Source organism: Mizuhopecten yessoensis, unplaced genomic scaffold, assembly GCF_002113885.1.
Source record: "Mizuhopecten yessoensis strain PY_sf001 unplaced genomic scaffold, ASM211388v2 scaffold1595, whole genome shotgun sequence".
NCBI classification, from domain to species: Eukaryota; Metazoa; Mollusca; class Bivalvia; order Pectinida; family Pectinidae; genus Mizuhopecten; species Mizuhopecten yessoensis.
The window spans coordinates 949717-971959 of record NW_018404125.1 but is presented as its reverse complement, the minus strand read 5'-3'; the positions used below and the strand labels follow the sequence as shown (position 1 = coordinate 971959).

The 22243-nt window shown below is 37.0% G+C and overlaps 1 protein-coding gene and 1 long non-coding RNA gene across 10 annotated transcripts in view; one reads left to right on the top strand and one right to left on the bottom strand.

Moving 5' to 3' along the window:
• Positions 1-10786, bottom strand: part of LOC110465995 — a 77973-nt gene extending 67187 nt beyond the window's left edge. The window contains exons 1-2 of the long non-coding RNA XR_002464684.1: positions 9494-10786; positions 5213-5335 (exon numbers count right to left, since the gene is read on the bottom strand). This is a non-coding gene — a long non-coding RNA (uncharacterized LOC110465995). The remainder of the gene's footprint in view (positions 1-5212; positions 5336-9493) is intronic.
• The window catches only part of LOC110465946 (titin-like), a 181897-nt gene that overhangs the window by 77097 nt on the left and 82557 nt on the right, over positions 1-22243 (top strand). For 8 of the 9 annotated variants that reach the window (XM_021522217.1, XM_021522209.1, XM_021522193.1 and 5 more), the window contains 2 exons: positions 5262-5378; positions 11733-11805. In XM_021522217.1, the coding sequence (XP_021377892.1) occupies positions 5262-5378; positions 11733-11805 (190 nt within the window). The remainder of the gene's footprint in view (positions 1-5261; positions 5379-11732; positions 11806-22243) is intronic. The other variant, XM_021522186.1, reaches the window with a different exon arrangement.

The following is a 22243-nucleotide window of genomic DNA, read 5'->3' as shown; positions in this document are numbered from 1 at the left end:
GATGTGAAATGAGTGTTTTCAGAATGACGTATATGGTCTGTCAGGTCTGCGTGTGTTGTCAATGATTTTTGTAAGCTGGAATGTTGTGTTGATCAAAGCTATATATGCGTTTTTAGCTCACCTGGCCCGAAGGGCCAAGTGAGCTTATGGCATGGTGTGGCGTCCGTCGTGCGTCGTGCGTCCGGCGTCGTGCGTCCGGCATCCGTCCGTCGTCGACATTTTACTTTAAACAACTTAACTTCTTCTCAGTAACCAAAAGGCCTAGGGTGATGATATTTGGCCAGAAGCATGCTGGGATGAAGGGCTACCAAGTTTGTTCAAATAAATGAACTTCATCCATTTTCAAGGTCACAGGGATCAAATATGTTGAATTCTTTAAACAACTTCTTCTGAATGACCAAGAGGCCTAGGGTGATGATATTTGGCCTGTAACATGCTGGGATAAAGGGCTACCAAGTTTGTTCAAATAAATGACCTTCATCCATATATTCTAGGTCGCAGGGGTCAAATATGTTTAAAACATTTAAACAACTTCTTCTGAATAACCAATTGGCCTAGGGTGCTTAAATTTGGTCAGTAACATGCTGGGATGAAGGTCTACCAAGTTTGTTTAAATAAATGACCTTGATTTATATTCAAGGTCACAGGGGTCAAATATGTTTAAAACCTTTAAACGACTTCTTCTGAATAACCAAGAGGCCTAGGGTGCCTAAATTTGGCCAGTAACATGCTGGGATAAAGGGCTACCAAGTTTGTTCAAATAAATGACCTTGACTTATATTCAAGGTCACAGGGGTCAAATATGTTTAAAATTATTTAAACAACTTCTTCTGAATAACCAAGAGGCCTAAGGTGATGATATTTGGCCAGTAGCATGCTGGATGAAGAGCTACCAAGTTGTTCAAATAAATGACCTTCATCCATTTTCAAGGTCATAGGGGTCAAATATGTTTAAAACCTTTAAACAATTTCTTTTGAATAACCAAAATGCCCAGGGTGATGATATTTCGCCAGAAGCATGCTGGGATGAAGGTCTACCAAGTTTGTTCAAATGAATCAAATGAATCAACTTGACCCACTATCAAGATCACAGGCGTCAAATGTCTTAAAATCTTCAAACAACTTCTTCTCAATAACCAAAAGGCCCAGGCTACTGATATTTGGCCTGTAGCAATCAGGGCTACCAAATTTGTTCAAATGAATGACCTTGACCCACTTTCAACCTAATGTCATTGATTGTCATTCAAGGTCACACTGATATTCTGCCTGTAGCTGTATTTTAGTCCACTTTTAAGATTATAAGTGTGAGATTAATACCAGGTGAGCGATGCAGGCCCATTGGGCCTCTTGTATCATATCCAGCCTTATTGGGTTGATGAAGCCTTATTGGGTTGATGAAGTTTAGCTAAAAGTTGAGGCATGACATATTGGGTTTACATGTATTCTACAATATTTATTCACATTTGTAGTGTGAAATACCTGGTAATTGATGTGATGCCTCCTCCAATTCAGCAGACTTGTCAGTGATGACTGATGTACACCCTAGTGTTACACTAACTACATATCAATCCATCTAGAACAGCTACTTGAATTGTCAGCAGCATATATGAACTTTTTCCTCTCTGATGGACTGGTGTAGGGGTATAAAAAACCAGGGGAGAATACTCTACCAGGAATTACCTTGAAGTGTTAGTGTTTGGTTAGATATGCATTAGATACATTTATAGAATTGGTTGTGGACTTTATTATTGTTAGTATTGATTCAGGAAACATTTTCGAAAGATAGACTTTGGAGCTATTGACACTATAGATATATGGATGCAGATATTGAGGAACTTTTCAGGCAGAATTTGAAGATATCTATATATGTCATCGTATGCTGCTCACTGTGATCTACATGTGTTTTTATGGTGATTTCACTGTTAAAGGTCAGCAGTTAACTTTGCTGTCTGTGTTTGATCTAACAGCTAAGTTACATGGAACTGTATCAAAGTTGGATAACAAGGTAATTGTTTTCAGATTTGAATGTGAGCTCTGTTTCTGTAAGGAATTTCAGGAATGTTCTTGCTTACTTCTGCCATTTGTTAATCCCAAGTATTTGTGAAAGGAGGATGTTTCTTCAGGGAATAATCCATACACCACTGAAGTTTGAAGTATTGCTAAGTGGTGTGTCTGGTGATTTTTCCCTTCAAATATTTAGAGCCATAATCTGAACTATATAACACAACACAGTCTTACTAGGACGGAACAGACATATAGTTGTATACTGGTTTTTATAGGTTTCTGCATGGACTGAAGTATGAAATTGCTCAGACAAAAAGAACTTAAAACTATATAAAGTAAAAGCATCTTTCCTATTTTTCCCTATGAAATCATTAATGTCATCAAATTTCCTATCCTGAACTAGATCATTTCCTTTTCTTTGAAATTGTAATCTTTATGAAAAGTTTTTAAGTATATTTTACAGTTTCTCGTGCATTTGTAAAGGTTTTTAGTTACCCTTTTGTTAGGTTAGGATGATAATTTAACAAGGGAGGCAATAAATTAATTTTGAAGACTTGATCATGGGGAGATAGCTACTTTTAGAAAGTGTCAGTTGGAAAATTATATAAGAATGTAGGATTTTGTTAAGTCTAACAAAATGTCAAGAAGTTTGTAAAAAAGATACAGCGGTCAGATTTATCTGAGGCAGTTGAAGTTTTTTCCCCACCAATTTTCTATTAAAGGGTTGAAAAAAAGTCAATCTTAAACATGTCAGATAAAACCATATATCTTGAATGGGTAGACTCTACCCATTAACAGACTACTGGTATGTGTAGTGTACATACATGTGTATGGGTCTATAACTGAAAGGCTGTGATGGATGTTCACCTGTAATACTTCTATCACACCTGTTCATAATCACTCAATTTGTTTTGTACCATCTCCCTAGGGCTAAGTATAGGTATAGGTTATATTGCTACTCCCTAGGGCCAAGTATATAGACATATATTGCTTTTATGAGATAAGTCAGCTTGAGAAAGCTAACCAGACTTTGTACTGCTACTGCTTGTTGGTAGCTGACATCCCAGTTTTTGTGAGATTAGTCAGCTTTTGGAAGCTAATCAGACTTTTTAGTGGCAGACTTAACTTGTGTCATGAGATTTGTCAGATTGAGAAAACTAACTAGCTAACAAGACTTAATAGTTGCTGTCCTAGTGTTTGAAGTTCCTGGTCTGATAGAGTACAGCCATTGTTGTGTCTATGAGTAACTGGTCCTCAAGGTCAGCATAAGGTCAAAAGTCAAACTGTTCCTTGTTCAGGTTGTTGGGGTTGAAAAATGAAAAAATTATGAAAAAATATTGAGATACTGAAGGGAAAAATCCCTAACATGATTTATATGAAAAATGAATTTCTGTGTCATAAATAATTAAACTTTAGTGTGATGTAAACCTTACAAAGGTTATTTGATATTAACATAACTTCATACTGTTTTGTGTATTTAGAACAAAGGAGGATAAAATCGGCAGGGAGACAGATCGTGTACAGTTCATTGATCAAACATTGTGAAGCATTAAAGGGCCGTCTTGCCTACCTCTACCACAATACACAGTACTTTATAGAGTGAAAAACATAAACATAAACACTGCCTTAAATCCCTGGCTGACATAGCACAAGGACGTTAAGCCAAGTCAGGTCTGTTAGACGGGTACGATTATTGTAAGGATTACGACCTGAGTCCTGACATGGTTGGAATTATGTTATGCTGAAGTGTCAACCAAACAGTACACTTGTCAATATATGTCAGACATTTGTAGCAAAATGACAACAAATGGACACCACAATATAGGTGTCATCGAGGAAGAACTTGATTCAGATTTAGAAAAAAATATATTGTCTGTTGAAATTGGCTCGGTTAGAAAGTTCATTCTCCGAGGATCTCAAGTGTGTCCAAGTTACTGAGAGCTTGTCACCTTATGAGGAATCAGAAGGGGAAGTGGATGGTGCAAAACAGGCAGGTGACTGCATAGATAATGGCAGCTTAGATTTCAATACTCAATCAAATCTCATAGATACAACTGACTCAAATGATGACACAGCGCAGGATCAAAACTCAAAATATATGGAGGATTATTATAGTCACATGACTGAAAACATGGAGGGAAGTGATAAATATGATCACATGACTGAAAACATGGAAGATGCTGATAATAATGATCACATGACTCAAAACATGGAGGGAAGTGATAAATATGATCACATGACTCAAAACATGGAGGATGAAGAGAATGACAAGGGTAATGATACAACAGAGGATGTTGATAGTCCTGTATCAATGGTAAGTATCTGTGTCTGTGACAACAGAACTGATTCTGCTGACCTGTTCAGGGCAATATATACAACTTGTACTTATCTCCTTCTGATATGTAAATAGTTTGGAATAGTAAAATAAATTGAGGAGTGATATGAATGGGAGGCTGGGTGAGGGGAGGAAAGAGGGGGCGGGGGGNGGGGGGGGACGGAACGGGACGGGACGGGAGATGTTCCTGTCACTGACAGTACATTTAAATCACCAGACATGCTATGGAGACCCCTTAAGTTTTGAATGCCACATTGTTAAATCATAAAACTATTGTTTATTGTAAAAAAAGGGTGAATACAGATATAATCTGGGGACATTGTGGGAACTGCTGTAATACAAATCTTCTAGATTGAAACAGAAGCCTGTGACACGTGATCTGGGTTATGCTGAAATGTTATTTATATGCATTATTTTTGCTGATTCTAATGTATGTAACTTGTAGTATTTTTCAATGCCTGCATGTATCAGATTAACTCTATAAACAATTTTTTGATTTGCGTCTTTATAAAATGCCTTCATATTATACATGATACCATTGTACAATAGAAGTGAGATTTGAAAGTGTACTCCGCGACTCTATAAGTGTATCATATATACAAAATAAAATACAGGATTTAAGATTGAAATAACAAGAACAGGATGTATATTTTAATCATTACCTATCTGACAGCAGAATGTCATAAACCTTACCATGCTATGAATGTTCTTACAGATTTGTAGCTTGACTCTGAAAAACAGAATTATATCCAATCCATCAACTTTATATTTCGTGAATAAAACCTCCATTGTTTTTATACAGTAAAATATCTTTTTTAGATTATTTCTACAAAGTGGCATATATACCTATTGATTGATTTGTTTATTTTTTACCTGTTCATTGTCTTCGTCTTCGTATTCAACTGATCCAATGGCCACACAGGTAACATATAAGTCCACATCTTTTATCTGTCTCTCTCCAACTTCACCGCAATCTCCGCCCATGTCTGTCTTCTCCTACGAGGAAGACAACGATGATTGCCAGAGTAATTATTCTGATGTAAGTACGAGTTAAAAAGATGTGGACTCTATGTATAAAAATAAAATGTGTATAACACATACTCACTGTACTCCATCTGTTTTGTACTCACAATGGTGTATTGTTTTTATATGTAAATAATTTCCTCTTCTGTGTTTATTACGTGTAACGTATTTTTTGTATTCAGGAAATTTTCGCTAATAAAAGCTGTCTGGGAAAGGCTGTAAAATTCAAAGCTTAAAATGTTGATAATTTTGCTGCTTTGTCATTGCAGAAAAAAATTGGGTAATAACCTAACATAATAACTAAATATTAGCTAAAGAAACAAAATTAGAATTAATCATATTGCTTTTCCTTTTGTGAGCTGATATTTTTTTATGGATTTTTTTTGATCAACAATAGATAAAGATTTGAAAAGGAAGTCGAACATAAAAAACACCTTGAAATAAGATTTAAGCATTATCTCCATTTATCACTGAAACGTTCAGGCCACGGTCGTTCCTAGGCTGATAACAGCTCCCAGATAGTAAAAGTACACAGGTTTTACTTAACCTTAAACTGTCTTTGCTAGTTTCTGTGATCTCATAAAATGATAAAAGAAACCAAAGAGTTACCTCCCTTTAACTGCATGACCCTGTTACAGTCAACATCACTGTTTTCAATTCACAATATAACTGTTCTTGAATAAGATATCCACATCTCCAGATCCATTTAGATAAAATGTATAACCAATTGTATTTGATAGTTATCAACCAATTGTATTTGATAGTTATCAACCAGTGGTATTTTATATTTACAACTAGTGGTATTTGATAGTTACAACTAGTGGTATTTGATAGTTACAACCAGTGGTATTTGATAGTTACAACTAGTGGTATTTTATAGTTATTATGTTAATGTGTCATTCCATGTACACTATATCAATATAATTCATGTTATACTTCATATCCATATCTATACTATATCTCATTATATAATAATGCATAACTTAATATTGTATATTTTCTGCATATGCTGTATAATAATATAAAAATAAATGCTAGTAATATGGTGCATGGTTATACATGGGTTGACATTGTTTTTGTCACTTGTTATGTGTCTTGGTTTGGTTGTTTATTTGTATTGCATTGTTTGTTTTTTAGTTTTACATATCCTGTGTTATGTGCCTTGAAAAATTGTTTGTATGGATGACCATTTTAATTATAGATATCTTTTACCCTCCTGTTCCAGGATGATTCTGTGATCTTTGATCACAAAGCTACAAGAGATAACTTGGTCCTCGGTTCAAAGTTTTCTTATTCATCAAACAAATACAAGAATGAGTATCTCATTTTTTATTTGCAGTTTGTGGAAATATCTTCAACGCATATTGAACTTCATATTTGTTTTATTTGATTTCCATTGCATACAGTTTTTCAAAGACACAGTAACACCACAACCGCCACAACTCAAGGGAGATTACTCTGCCATGCTCTCTGTTTGCATTGTTTTTCTACTAATGAAAATTTTGTCAAGTTTTGTTATTTTTTAGTTTATGTGTTTTCTTCTTTTAATGCATTTTTGAAATTTTATATATACATTGTACTTGTAAAATTGTTTACAGTTGTTGTATTGTTATTATAGAAGTTGATAATATAATATTCTCATTTTTTCCAGCATCATATTTTAAGCCCACATATATATAATTAACACAACCATTTGAGATAGGTATTTCCTAAGTGATTGTTAGAACTTATTTTTTTTAAAGATTTTCTAAATGGAAGGTGAGTGTCAGTAGTCTACTCTCTAAATTAGGTAACTCAGGTGATGCCATTTTTATTACTTTTGAAAAATTTGTCTGTTTTGGTGATTTTTACCTCACTTTGTCCATCTCTGAAATTGGTGATAGGATATTTGATATTTCTATTCTTATCACATGAAAACAACATTTGAAAAAGTCGCTTACTTTTCTGTGTATTTTTCTATAGAATTCTACTGCCATGTTTAGATATAAACAAAATAATGTTAGTCTGTACATATATAGAAATGATCAATTATTTCTGTAGTTATCCAAAACAACCTGTGATCTGAGCTGCCGAGACAGTGTTACTTATGATACATACACATGACAGTGTTACTTATGATACATACACATGACAGTGTTACGTATGTTACATACACATGACAGTGTTACTTATGATACATCCACACGACAGTGTTACTTATGATACATACACATGACAGTATTACTTATGATACATACACATGACAGTGTTACTTATGATACATCCACACGACAGTGTTACTTATGATACATACACACGACAGTGTTACTTATGATACATACGCATGACAGCGTTACTTATGATACATACACATGACAGTGTTACTTATGATACAAACACATGCCAGTGTTACTTATGATACAAACACATGACAGTGTTACTTATGATACATACACATGGCAGTGTTACTTATGATACATACACATGACAGCGTTACTTATGATACATACACATGACAGTGTTACGTATGTTACATACACATGACAGTGTTACTTATGATACATATACACGACAGTGTTACTTATGATACATACACATGGCAGTGTTACTTATGATACATACACACGACAATGTTACTTATGATACATACACATGGCAGTGTTACTTATGATACATACGCACGACAGTGTTACTTATGATACATACACATGGCAGTGTTTCTTATGATACATACACACGACAGTGTTACTTATGATACATACCCACGACAGTGTTACTTATGATACATACACATGACAGTATTACTTATGATACATACACATGACAGTGTTACTTATGATACAAACACATGCCAGTGTTACTTATGATACAAACACATGCCAGTGTTAATTATGATACATACACATGACAGTGTTACTTATGATACATACGCATGACAGCGTTACTTATGATACATACACATGACAGTGTTACTTATGATACAAACACATGCCAGTGTTAATTATGATACATACACATGACAGTGTTACTTATGATACAAACACATGCCAGTGTTACTTATGATACAAACACATGCCAGTGTTACTTATGATACAAACACTTGACAGTGTTACTTATGATACATACACATGACAGTATTACTTATGATACATACACATGACAGTGTTACTTATGATACAAACACATGCCAGTGTTACTTATGATACAAACACATGCCAGTGTTAATTATGATACATACACATGACAGTGTTACTTATGATACATACACATGAATACATTTGAGCTTTGTTTCTTTTGCTTAATTGTTTCAGAGAGTTTGTACCTTTGAAAATTTCTGCACATTATTTTACACAAATAATTTTGTAAAACTTCAGTTTCCTGCAGTATACTCACTACTTCAATAATTACCTACAGTTAGGAAGAAGACAGTGATCACTGCAGTGTTTTATGGACTGGAGGCAAAATAATTCAATTTACAAATTGAAATACCGGTACACAGAAAATAAACACCATTAATTGCGACAAATATTATCTAAGTTCTAATATTTGAAAGTTAATTAATTTTATTTGTTGTATTCAACAAAGTTTTATAAGCTCAATTTATATCATTATCATCACATTGCTAATTGGTCGGGAGTCCTACTAACACGCCATATAGAATAGAACCTATTAACTGCTATACCTCAGTTTAAATCTGTCAGATAGATGTAACAGATGTCTTTGCTTTAAAATGATAAACAGTCAAACACCAATATAAGTTTAGTAACAATTCTGTTAATTCAGCAGTAGAGTGATTGTTTCATTAGTTGGCATTAGATTGAATTATTTTAGACTAAAAAGTACAATTTCTGGTCATTTCTAAAATAAAAAAATATATGTTAATTTGACAACAATTTAAAGTTAAAAGTTCTGCAGAAAACTGCTGTAAAAAAACATTTTCTAATGAAGTATCAAGGAAAAGAAAACTAATCTTCAGACAATGGATATAAATCCATGTATGTAAAGAATGGGCAGTATTCTTAATAACAAGATACACATGAATAGCTATTATAAACAAACAACAGAACGAATTCACAACTGGAAATTCTTAGCTACATATGTATAGATCTACATTTAGATTACAACATTAAGTACATGTACATAGAAACAAACCTGCTGGCTGCTGTTGTTGCTCAAACACGAAGGGGAAGGAAGTTAGTCTGTAAATGTCGGTCGCTACAAGTACCGAGTACTTTAGGTACTCCTAGTACTGAACCTCTACCTACCATTGTCTGGAGTCATGCTGTTAGTCTGACAGGCTACATACACAAGTACAGGGAGGATGTCAAACTTGGGGAGGCCAACAGGGTTTTGGCAGAGTTCATTCGCCACACCTAAAAAAAATATTTGGATAAATCATCTTGGCAATTAATGATGAAATTTAACTATTGAAGAAGTCATACAAAATACACAAACATGTTGTATAACAAAACAGATTAATGTTCATCATAAAGCGATCTAGTAAGCAAATAAAAGGGTAGACAACCATAGCAGGCCAAAGTGTAGGTGTTAAGGGGAGACAATTTGATGGTGGTTTCAAATTACCATCAGCCTAAATATGGATAAAACTTGAGTCAAATCTGAAAGTGTTATAGACAACATCACAGACACTTTATCGTTATTAGCAATTTAAATTCCACGACTATATGTCAATTTCATGTCATTGTATAATTTACCATTCAACACAGATGTACACTGTTAACAGTTATGCAGTGTTCTATTTATAGATCTGGTTCTAATTGAATCAGATCCGTCTCCTTTATAATACAGCAATTCTGGCAGTACACTGAGAAATGTTATTACTTGATAATCGTACAGCCAGAACCAAAAAAACTGTCTTGATAGAAATTTCCTCGACATAAAAGGGCTTATATAGATACCTGCTGCTAAAACGTTACAGAGCAATAAATTGGGAATCTATGTAACTGATCTGGATATATCTGTTATCCTTTCATCATTGAAGAGTTTTATACAGATCATTATCCAGGGGGTGAATCTATTAGATCTAGCCTGTAAGATACAGGTTAGGCTCTATGGCCAAACCTTATCGTTATCTAGATAAAGGAACTTGATGTTATATAAACCAGGAGGGAGACTTGTATAGTACACGAAAGCTACATTTGTTTGGTATTTTGAAAATTTAAACCAGAAAAGATTTGGCTATAAAGGTGTTTGATGAATATAAGATTTCACTGCTTGGTTCTATTGACTTCTTAATTATTAAAAACAGAGTATCTAGAATTCTTATTACCATCATCATTACCGGTAGTTAAAACGTGTATAGTGGGCACTGGTATCTCCAGTATTATAAGGAGGGGATACTAACGAACAGGTTCTCAGATGATAGAGGGTTTGTGTTGAGGCACACGTGCACTGTCACTACCTGTGTTTCCCCTTAGATTGATACAGAGGCAGGTTTTGGCTCCTTGATGTAGAGAGGTACTCACCTTAGTAACCCAATGCATAGTCTGATTGGTTAGGTTGTTGTGGGCTTCAAATTGAGGTTCCAAAAGGGAGATCTTTGTCAGAATTATTGAGAAAACAATTTCTTCAAATATTTTCCTTTGAATCAGACAAAAATATACACAAATAAGTACTTTTTGTATCTCTCTAGTACATCACTAATTATGGATGCCTTTCCAAGTCTATAGGGAAAACAGAAGTCCAAAAGCAGTAAATTAAATATTTAGCAAAACCCACCTGTGATTAGTCGGTAAATGAAAGATAAAGTAGGGAACAATTCTTCGTTAATCAAATCATTGTGACCACAGTGTATATGGTATCGCTGATATAGCCTACTGTTGGCTCTCCCTGGCCTACCTAGACTACTTGCTATACTATTGACATACCAGGTTGTTAGCTGTCCCTGGCTCTACCCCAAATGAGCCCTCCCCAATGTTTGTGTAGGTAGCAACTCATCACAGCTAGGAATTAGAATACTACTCTTTTCGTGTGCCATACCAGTTAACTTTTTTCCTGTTGTTTCCTCCACTTGGTTTCCTGGTTTTTCGATGGTGGCTGTAGAACTCCCAGAATTCCATGTTCTATGTGTCGTCTGCTAACTCCTTGAATTGAGCAAGGATCATCATACCTTGGATAAATTTGTTAGAAAGCGGATAAAGTTTGTGTTTAAACTTGTGAAATATTTCCAAATACTACAAAAAAGGATTAAGACAATAAATAGTGTTCTACAGAACCTGGATAACTCCACGTGAAGTGTAATATTGTGCAGGAACTTTCCAAGGTTTCACAGTGTGAGAATTGTGATTTATCATTTGTCTGTGCCAAAATGTCTTTTCGTGCTGGTTTAAAACCTGTTAGTAAATTATCAGTTTCTTCTAAATTCAAACAGGAGGTAGTGACGGAACAAAAGGACAACAAGACTGTGAAGACCAAGACACAGGAAACGACCACGACCAAAAACGGTAAGTCTAAACCAACTATTTTATTCAAATTATCAACCAATGGTGATACAAAGCCAAATTATGTCTGATTCAAAGGAAAATGGAACTATTAAGTGTCTGGATTGCAAACTGCGAAGCTGCTGAAGGATGTTGCGTATTAAATGTGCAGAGTGTTGAAGCAAGCTTGTTTGCAGGTAGAGGAATTTTTATGACATACCTCTGGCAAATTATCGTCAATTTGCTTTTATTACAAAGGCTGTTCATGAAACAAAGGCAGATCGTTTTAAGGCAATATGTATGGAATTAATCAGGGAACGTGCATATCAATGGATAGTATTATGTTTGAATTAGTGGATATTGGAGGTATAAGGTTTGTATCAGTTTTACTGATAAAATGAACTTGACAGAACTTTCATGTTCTTTTTATGAAGGATATATAGCTTGCTGAATCCACTTATCTTCTCCCCGTCACTGCAGACATGGTAGCTATTGATGTATAGTGAGTTAGGGCGGAAACGTTTTGTAATGCTCTAGATGTATAGTGGAGTTAGGGTGGAGCTAGGGCGGTAACGTTTTGTAATTTCAGTGACACTCAAGTGTGGAATTTTTGTTCACCTTTAACCATTGAAAGGTTACAAACCTTTCTAGATTCGTTTATTGTCAACATTTTTGAAGAATTGAGGTTTCAGGTTTTTTACTTGAAATTAATCTTTAAAGCAGCCAAAATGTTCAGAAAAATATCTTGATCTGGACTTTTGGAGCCATTGAAAATCAAAAGTTTCATTAGTATGTTGGTATTTTGAATCTGTCCTTGGTATGGAACGATCATATGAATATTGTATCTTTTTAAAGAATTGAATGTATGTAAGAGTTAAAATTTATCTTGTACATTCCAATTTCTCAGTTTCTTCAATTTTTTTGTGAAATTGGTCATCCAAACCTGGCACAGATATTTAGCAAATTTCTTGGCTTGTTGGGGAACAAGCGTGCACAGGTTGTGATGTGTACAGGGGTATAGGTATGCCATTTCCCCGGTGGGGGGCGACGTGTAATGGCAGATGACATTCATGGGGGTGGTATGTTGCAGGAATCTCAGATCACCATCTCCTCAGTGATATTATAGCAGCAACACAGTCACAGTTATGACAGCACCATCGTCCCCCCTACACAGAAACCGCAGGAAGTCTTGTTCTGGCCCCAGCAACATGTACATTGGGGTCTGTCCATCAAAGCTCAATTTTAAATGAGTGATAAGTATCGGCATTGGTTTTCACTCCACGATAAGTCAAACTAGCGACACCATTAGGAGACGTCAACAGAAAAACTCAAATTCCTTTGAGAATTGAATTTTGATTCTAAGTTATTCTTTTTGTTATTCTTTATAAATTAGGTACACAAGGGCAGGAAAAGAAAAAAAAGAATCCTTTTGGCTATTTATTGCTGTATAAATCAACTGATTGCCTTGTTATCCTGACAGACTGTAAAGGGCCTTATATTCATCTGGATCTTAAAATCATTGATAGTCATGGTAACAGATTTTCAGCGAAAAAAAGGAAAACTATGAAAAGTAACAGAAATACATTACAACTGAGTGCACCAAACAATTACAAAAAGAGATATCAAAAGTACATAACGATTATTGACCACAAATCATTACGACACACCAAAAACTGTTCCTCTTTGATCTACATCATGCATCAGTTATAGTCTGTTTCATTTAAGTCATGGAACAGTAACAAGGACAGATTGCATATAAAAAAATCTAAAGGTTACGTTATGGAAATCTGGTAAAAAAGGATCCTGCATTTGCCTTGTTTAGTTAAACCAACAAGCATTGTAGACCCAAGAAGTTGAAGAGCTTTATAGTATTGCCCTCGGTGATGCTGACGAGCTTTACAGTATTGCCCTCGGTGATGCTGACGAGCTTTACAGTATTGCCCTCGGTGATGCTGACGAGCTTTACAGTATTGCCCTCGGTGATGCTGACGAGCTTTACAGTATTGCCCTCGGTGATGCTGACGAGCTTTACAGTATTGCCCTCGGTGATGCTGACGAGCTTTACAGTATTGCCCTCGGTGATGCTGACGAGCTTTACAGTATTGCCCTCGGTGATGCTGACGAGCTTTACAGTATTGCCCTCGGTGATGCTGACGAGCTTTACAGTATTGCCCTCGGTGATGCTGACGAGCTTTACAGTATTGCCCTCGGTGATGCTGACGAGCTTTACAGTATTGCCCTCGGTGATGCTGACGAGCTTTACAGTATTGCCCTCGGTGATGCTGACGAGCTTTACAGTATTGCCCACGGTGATGCTGACGAGCTTTACAGTGTTGCCCTCGGTGATGCTGACGAGCTTTACAGTATTGCCCTCTGTGATGCTGACGAGCTTTACATTATTGCCCACGGTGATGCTGATGAGCTTTACAGTATTGCCCTCGGTGATGCTGACAAGCTTTACAGTATTGCCCTCGGTGATGCTGACATTGCGCTGCCGCACCATACACGGTGTTACTAATGCCATCTATATTTCATACCAAAGCAATACACCTGGTCAGCCTGTAAGGTATAACCATCTGTTACCTGTAACAGCTATCTCTTACCTCCGGGTATATATACAGTCACAGGTAGAAATTTGTTAACCTTGGACATTCATACAGGTGTAATAAATGTAGGTCTGTTGAGTTTGTGTCTGTACACAAAAAACTGTAATTATTAGATTTATCTTAGTATATGATAGCCTATCTTGGGAATTGAAATGCTAATATACAAATGGAATTAAAAAAAAATTACAGTTTAAAAGACATATTTCTTTTCACAAAGTTTATGAAAAACAACTAAAATATGACTTAACTCATGATTGAGCATGACAATTCAGTATCAAAATGTTTAGGAATCTTTGCTTTCTAAGTTTACCTTGATGATAATAAAGTCTACTGTTTTCAAGTTTATCTTGATGATAATCAAGTCTATTGTTTTCTCTTTCTGTTTATATTTGCGGTTTTCAAGTCAACTTTGATCAATTGTGCCCTTTCTATCAAGGCCCTTTTGGTTGTAGATGTATAAACTGGGTTTAAATTCATTAACAGTATTTAGCTTGGTATTGCTCTTCAGGATAATTACGGTATATGCTTAACAGTACATTGGCAAGTAAACAGCTTGCAGTACCTTGGTGAGTACACACTGGACCCTGAGGTGCTGATCTATCATTCTCTGACATAGATTGGGAGGTAGATTGGATATTCACTGCATGCCAAACATCCTTTCTCCTCCAACTTTAATCAGTTTTCACACAACAGAAAGCACTGAGAATATATATACTTACAGTAGTGGTATACCTAGACTGGGTTATCTCTGGTTAGAAGGTTACACATAGTGCCTGATAAATGTTAAGGGGAACAGGACCAGGGAGAAGTGCATATTCCCATGGGTTACTTCCCCTTGATAGATTTGTTACCCAGCATCTCTTCACACAATCGACCTACTTTCCTTAATGGCGCCAGTAATTCTCAGATTCAGTTTTTCACTGAGAGTCAGATCTCTTTTATTAAGACGAAACAATCAATGATGGGGGACATTTCAGGAATCCTGGGGGAAATCTTAAAAGCTTGTTTATTGTGTTCTTATAGGGATCGTTTACTGCTGTTATCTGTTGCTGAACCGTCTTATAATGTCATTGCAAAATGGATGTTGTCATGGAGACTCATTTGTGAAATTTGGTTGACTCTGGAAACCACCTATACAGTGATCATAATGTGATATATACATGGTACTACTGATAAAAGACTAGTTAAGCACCATTAAAGTCTGTCATGTATAGGTTTAATGGGAAATTCTACAATTCTGAATTTTGAAATCTCTTCATATTTACATAATAATTGACTCATCCCCCCACAGGTCCATGTAAACACACACCTACAGGTGAAGGTAATTAATGTCTAGGTCTAATTAGTAAGTTTACTTTATCATAACCAGGGGGTCTGGTTTCAGTCGGGAGTCCTGATGGCAGAACAAGGTTTGTTTGCCTCAAAAGTTCTGGATCTATGACCAATTTATTATGAACAGGAAATACACCACCATCAAACGAGGTAACAAGGATAAACACCGTGTTGTATGCACAGTGGATTTATTGATGCAGTACACATGCATTCTTATTGTTATGCTGCTGTTGTTTTCTTAATAAAAGCTGTTTTCTGTTACTGTTAGGGAGGTAGCTTTGAGGAGTAAACGGGTGATTATTATGGGATGTAAGTATGGATGCATTCCTTTACTGGTGTCTGGTAAGCCTATTATGGCGTGAGCCTTTTGAAGGTTTTTTGATACTGGCCAGATCTTTCGTGAACAAAGATACTAAACGGTGGCAGGCCCTGTATCAGATACGCTATCATATTCTCAGATTTTAAAGCCGATAAAGCATCAAGGTTAAATATGAAGGTATGATTTATCAGCCGTAATTCACAGGATATGATCATTCTACATGTACGGTTTTGGATTATTAAGAGCTCGGCTATTCTGGCTAACTTGTTTTCCAATCCTGACCCAACAGTGGCATGGAAATGTGAATGTGTACTGATGTGGAGAAATCAATAACAACCAATACAACTCTCTAAAGACTGGAAAATACATGTGAGTTTTCGCGAGGATGGATAACGTATATTGAGGATTCCGTAAAGGGACAGATTATATTACTTTGGTATTTATGCTGTGCATCTGTGGATTTCCATTACACTGTAACTTGTGATATTGTTCAAGCCGCCACAGACAGTTGAGCTATGACAAGATACATTCCTTATTGATGAAAGTGCCATCTGTCTGATCACTGTAACACATTATGCTGCTATTTCTCCTTTAGAGAATCGACATAATTTTTGGCAGATACTATTACACCTGTGAACGTGTTGAGACCTGGATGTATTTTCACAGGTAGCAATATCAGTGGAACAAATTTCAGTGGAGGGGTGGATATATATAAATTCTGAGAACTAGCAGACGACACTTTCAAATCATACACTATGCTGTGACTGTTCAGACTTACAGAACGTATAGAGAGCCAGGAGATGTGTGTGCACATTTGGATATTTTAATATAGGTTGCATGCAGACATCCCAGTTCTAAGAAAAGTCTGGAGAAGATATTGTACAAGTTCAATTGTTTTCCCCCCTGAAAGGAAAAACAAGCCTAAAGGGTTTTTGTGCACCATTACTTTATATGATAACAGCACTGACGGGACTCTCAAACCTGCTGTTATTGAAAACGGAAAATTAATTATGTACAACCTAAGGGGCCTCCAAGAAGGTCAAAGTTCAACGTTCACTATACTAGTAGCAGATGATTGAGGTCTGATCAGAACTGGTGTGTGTTAGTTCGTCTGGTAGGGTATAGTCTTATTAATACCTGTACTGCAAAGTTAGCCATTTCACAAACTCAACTGGCCATCCCTGCTCAAGATTCTCATATGTAAACTGTGAGAAAGCAAGTGTGTAATGGTGTGTGTGCTCAGTGTATAGGACATCACAGCACCATTCATTGACTATACAGACCATTATGTGTATCTGCTAGGAAGTCTATATTACCAGATACCTGCCTACCCCAGTCTGTGTCCTCTGGAAACCTATTTACAAAGTCTGTGTCCGATACAAAATCAAATCGAGGAGTTATACGGAGTAAACATTATATTGTGGGAATTATCGTGAGAATCGCTGGATCGTTACGGAATATCACTGGAATAGAGTGTGATAGAGATTGATCATACACGACCACTATGTCAGGTAAACAGTATATTGATACATCATCATGATTAGTATATATGGCTGTTTTGTGTGTCATGCATGAGTAAATAGAGAAAATTTAACTTCACCACTGTTATGAATGTGTCAGACAGGATCTATTCTAATAAATTACTAGGCTGACAGGTTTGTATCCAGAACGAAAAACATTACTGACGAAAATCATTATTAGATGTTCAAGTGTTAAAGGTATTTTACAGAACTTGTGTGAGAACTTACACTATTGCAATATTGCGGAAAAAATGACTAAAATATGCGGTACATGTTTAGTGTAATGACATAATCTTTCATTCTCTCTGGCGAGATCAGGCCATGATCTGTCTGCGCTACATCACAGGGATTATACAGATTATGTGTTGAATTATCTACCATGTCCCCCTAATTCAGACACATGTAGTAGCTATAGCTTGATTTGATCAGCCTGTGTGTGTTGGGGGTGGCAGTAGGGTTATACACACACTGTCCTAGTGTGATGTAGCTAACATCCATTATAACATCAGATATCAGGCTGTCTAGTCGCTGTAGATTGATCAAAAACAAACTGTTGAAGACAAATATTTTCTTTAGATTTCCATAATATGTATTTGCTCATAGGAAAAGATGTGTAATGTTAATATTTGAACTGATTTATATTTCAAATTTACCTGTACGGAGTAGTAGCAGATCTGGAGAATTTTTTCTGGGTTTTAGGAACAACTCCCTCATCCCCTCCCGCCTACAAACACACACCAGACTGAGAGGGATTTCTTCAGCAACCATATATATTTGACCTGAACTCCTTCCACCATCCACCCCATCCTCCTCCAGGAATTTCAGAATTTTTTTTCCTCAAGGTTTCTTTTTTCTTAAAATTTTGACACCACCCCAACCACCTATACACACAGGCAATTTGTAACACTCCCAGATTGATCTCACAGTCTCTGGCTCCACTATTGAACATTGAGCCATTGTGTTTGTATTAAGAGTGTCATTTCTCTGGGTAGACAGACTTGAATATTCAAGTCATGTTGTAATGTCCAAATTAAGTTTACGTGACCACCTTACTTTAGTTATATCTTTTCCATGTCTTTTATGTAAAAATGTTTATATACATATACATGCACAAGGTACACATTCATTGGTGATCTTTTATTCCAAGGACCTTTATTGAAAGTCAATACCGGTAAATAATACTCGGTCTTTACTTACCTGCAGTCTTACCTGTAAAGTTACGAAGTAAATGTTCTTAAAATTCAGTTGACTTATTTCTGCTGTTTTATGGTTATCAATAGATCTAGATCTGTTGTATACAAACATTTATCAAATAGATATTGCATTTTCAAAGTACAGTGAAAATTGCCTCCTGTCACACAGGTCCTGTAGAGTTTGTCTCCTGTCACACGGGTCCAGTATAGATTGTCCCCTGTCACACAGGTCCAGTAGAGTTTGTCTCCTGTCACACAGGTCCAGTATAGGTTATCTCCTGTCACACAGGTCCAGTAGAGATTGTACCCTGTCACACAGGTCCAGTATAGGTTATCTCCTGTCACACAGATCCAGTAGAGATTGTCCCCTGTCACACAGGTCCAGTAGAGATTGTCTCCTGTCACACAGGTCCAGTAGAGATTGTCTCCTGTCACACAGGTCCAGTAGAGATTGTCCCCTGTCACACAGGTCCAGTAGAGATTGTCTCCTGTCACACAGGTCCAGTAGATATTGTCTCCTGTCACACAGGTCCAGTAGATATTGTCCCCTGTCACACAGGTCCATTAGAGATTGTCCCCTATCACACAGGTCCAGTAGATATTGTCTCCTGTCACACAGGTCCAGTAGATATTGTCCCCTATCACACAGGTCCAGTAGATATTGTCCCCTATCACACAGGTCCAGGAGATATTGTCCCCTATCACACAGGTCCAGTAGATATGGTCTCCTGTCACACAGGTCCAGTAGATATTGTCCCCTATCACACAGGTCCAGTAGATATTGTCCCCTAACACACAGGTCCAGTAGATATTGTCCCCTGTCACACAGGTCCAGCAGAGATTGTCCCCTGTCACACAGGTCCATTAGAGATTGTCCCCTGTCACACAGGTCCAGTAGATATTGTCCCCTCTCACACAGGTCCAGTAGATATTGTCTCCTGTCACACAGGTCCATTAGAGATTGTCTCCTGTCACACAGGTCCAGTAGATATTATCCCCTATCACACAGGTCCAGTAGATATTGTCCCCTCTCACACAGGTCCAGTAGATATTGTCCCCTATCACACAGGTCCAGTAGAGATTGTCCCCTGTCACACAGGTCCATTAGAGATTGTCCCCTGTCACACAGGTCCATTAGATATTGTCCCCTGTCACACAGGTCCAGTAGGTATTGTCTCCTGTCACACAGGTCCAATAGAGATTGTCTCCTGTCACAAAGGTCCAGTAGAGCTTGTTTCCTGTCACACAGGTCCAGTAGAGATTGTATCCTGTCACACAGGTCCAGTAGAGTTTGTCTCCTGTCACACAGGCCCATTAGAGATTGTCTCCTGTCACACAGGTCCAGTAGAGTTTGTCCCCTGTCACACAGGTCCAGTAGGTATTGTCTCCTGTCACACAGGTCCAATAGAGATTGTCTCCTGTCACAAAGGTCCAGTAGAGTTTGTTTCCTGTCACACAGGTCCAGTAGAGTTTGTCCCCTGTCACACAGGTCCAGTAGGTATTGTCTCCTGTCACACAGGTCCATTAGAGATTGTCTCCTGTCACAAAGGTCCAGTAGAGTTTGTTTCCTGTCACACAGGTCCAGTAGAGTTTGTCTCCTGTCACACAGGTCCAGTAGAGACTGGTTCCTGTCACTCTGGTCCATTAGAGATTTTGCTGTGTAACAGAGGTCAAATTTTAATTATTTCCCATTGAGGTTGTGTTCCTGTGTCTTAGCATTCAGTAAACAGGTAGTCCCTGTATATCTCTTCAGGCCAAGAGGTCTTCTGTATTTCTGTAAGTAGTCAATGTTTCTATATTATTTATTATTATTCAGATATCACTTCTAGTTTTTTTTAAATGTTCATTAAAAACTTGAGGATATTTGCTTAAGTGTATATATCTATCTTTTTTGATATTTACCGTAAATGAATATACCTAATGTTTTGAATCTATTTCTATATATACTAGCATGCAAGACTGTCACATTGTGGGGTAGACCTCATTTGCATTTACATAAAGGTGTTATTGAAAGGAGCATTCAGTACATTCATTCCAACTGAAACATGGGTTTTGATAATACTGAGAATCCCCCAATAAATTACTCTGATTCTATCGAGGTGGTAAAGGTACTTGAAATAGAAATTGACCAAATTGAGAACATTATGTATCTCATGTGGATTTATGAAGTGAGGAGGCACAGTAGTCTAGTGGTAGGACGCCGGGCTCACGACTGAATGGTTGCGGGTTCAAGTCACGTCATGGCACGGTGTTGTATCCTTGAATAAGATACTTTACTCCGTTTGTTCCAGTCTACTCAGCTGTAAATGAGTATGTGGTTGGGCAGTGGTGGAATTGTTGAATGCTAGCTGTGAGCGCCAAAATGGCAGCTCTGGCTGTATGCTCCCCAGGAAGTCGAGAAAGATATTGGCTGGTTGCAAAGGCCCCATAACCATGGATAATAGTTTTTGAACCGCTTTGAGACGACCTACGATCTAGGTAAAAGGGTATATAAGAACCTCTAATTATTATTAAATGTGCTTCAAAGGTTGGTGTTTTGGCCTTAACTATAAGGAAGTCTGTTTATCAATAGGAATACTAGCTGATCTGATTTGCTATAGTTAAGTGATTGAAATATTTCAATATAAACTGAAAGTTGTTTGTGGATTCAGCCTGTTATCTTTCATATATGAGATATATTGTAACTGAAATCATAACAGTTCTAATAAAGGTTCCCTTTTCGGGACAAGGCTGCGGAATAAGTAATTTACAACAGTTATCTGCCCCTGATATGTTTCCAAGCTTCTTGCTGTTCATATACTTTGGCTGAAGTTCAGATTTTCTGTCCATGCTATCCACAGATGTGACCCCATGTGCTTTACTGGGCTTAATGGACGAAACATTATGATGTATATGTTATTTATTCATGAAAATAACAACAGGAAATCTTCTGTGAGTAAGATGGTATTTAGTATCCCACTGACAAGTTATCCTGTATCAAGTTATTTATAGTTGTGAAGAAGCTGATAACAAGTTTTGTTTGGCTTATATGCTGATGGTCATCTATTGGTGGGAATACTCTATCTCAATTGGGACACACTCATTAATGATGAGTGCTACCTGTATATCACCTGTGCTTGTTCTATGTTTGATCTTCGAAGTATTTTCTTAGGTGACCTTGATACAGACGCGTACACGTTCGCTGTTCCACCTTGGACGCAAACGGTACGGAAGTGCTACGCAAACGATACGGAAATGCTACGCAAATGGTACGGAAATGGTAGGCAAGTGCTACGTAAACGGTACGGAAATGGTACGCAAGTGCTACGCAAACGGTACGGAAGTGTTACGCAAACGGTACGGAAGTGCTACGGATGACGCTTACAAACGGTGATTCGTTTGTGGTGACAAGAACGGGTTTACATAAAAAGCGGAAGCATATAAAATATCTAAAACGAAACGAACATACCCACAATGCATAGGAAGAAACGTCAGTACACTGTAGGCTACGAG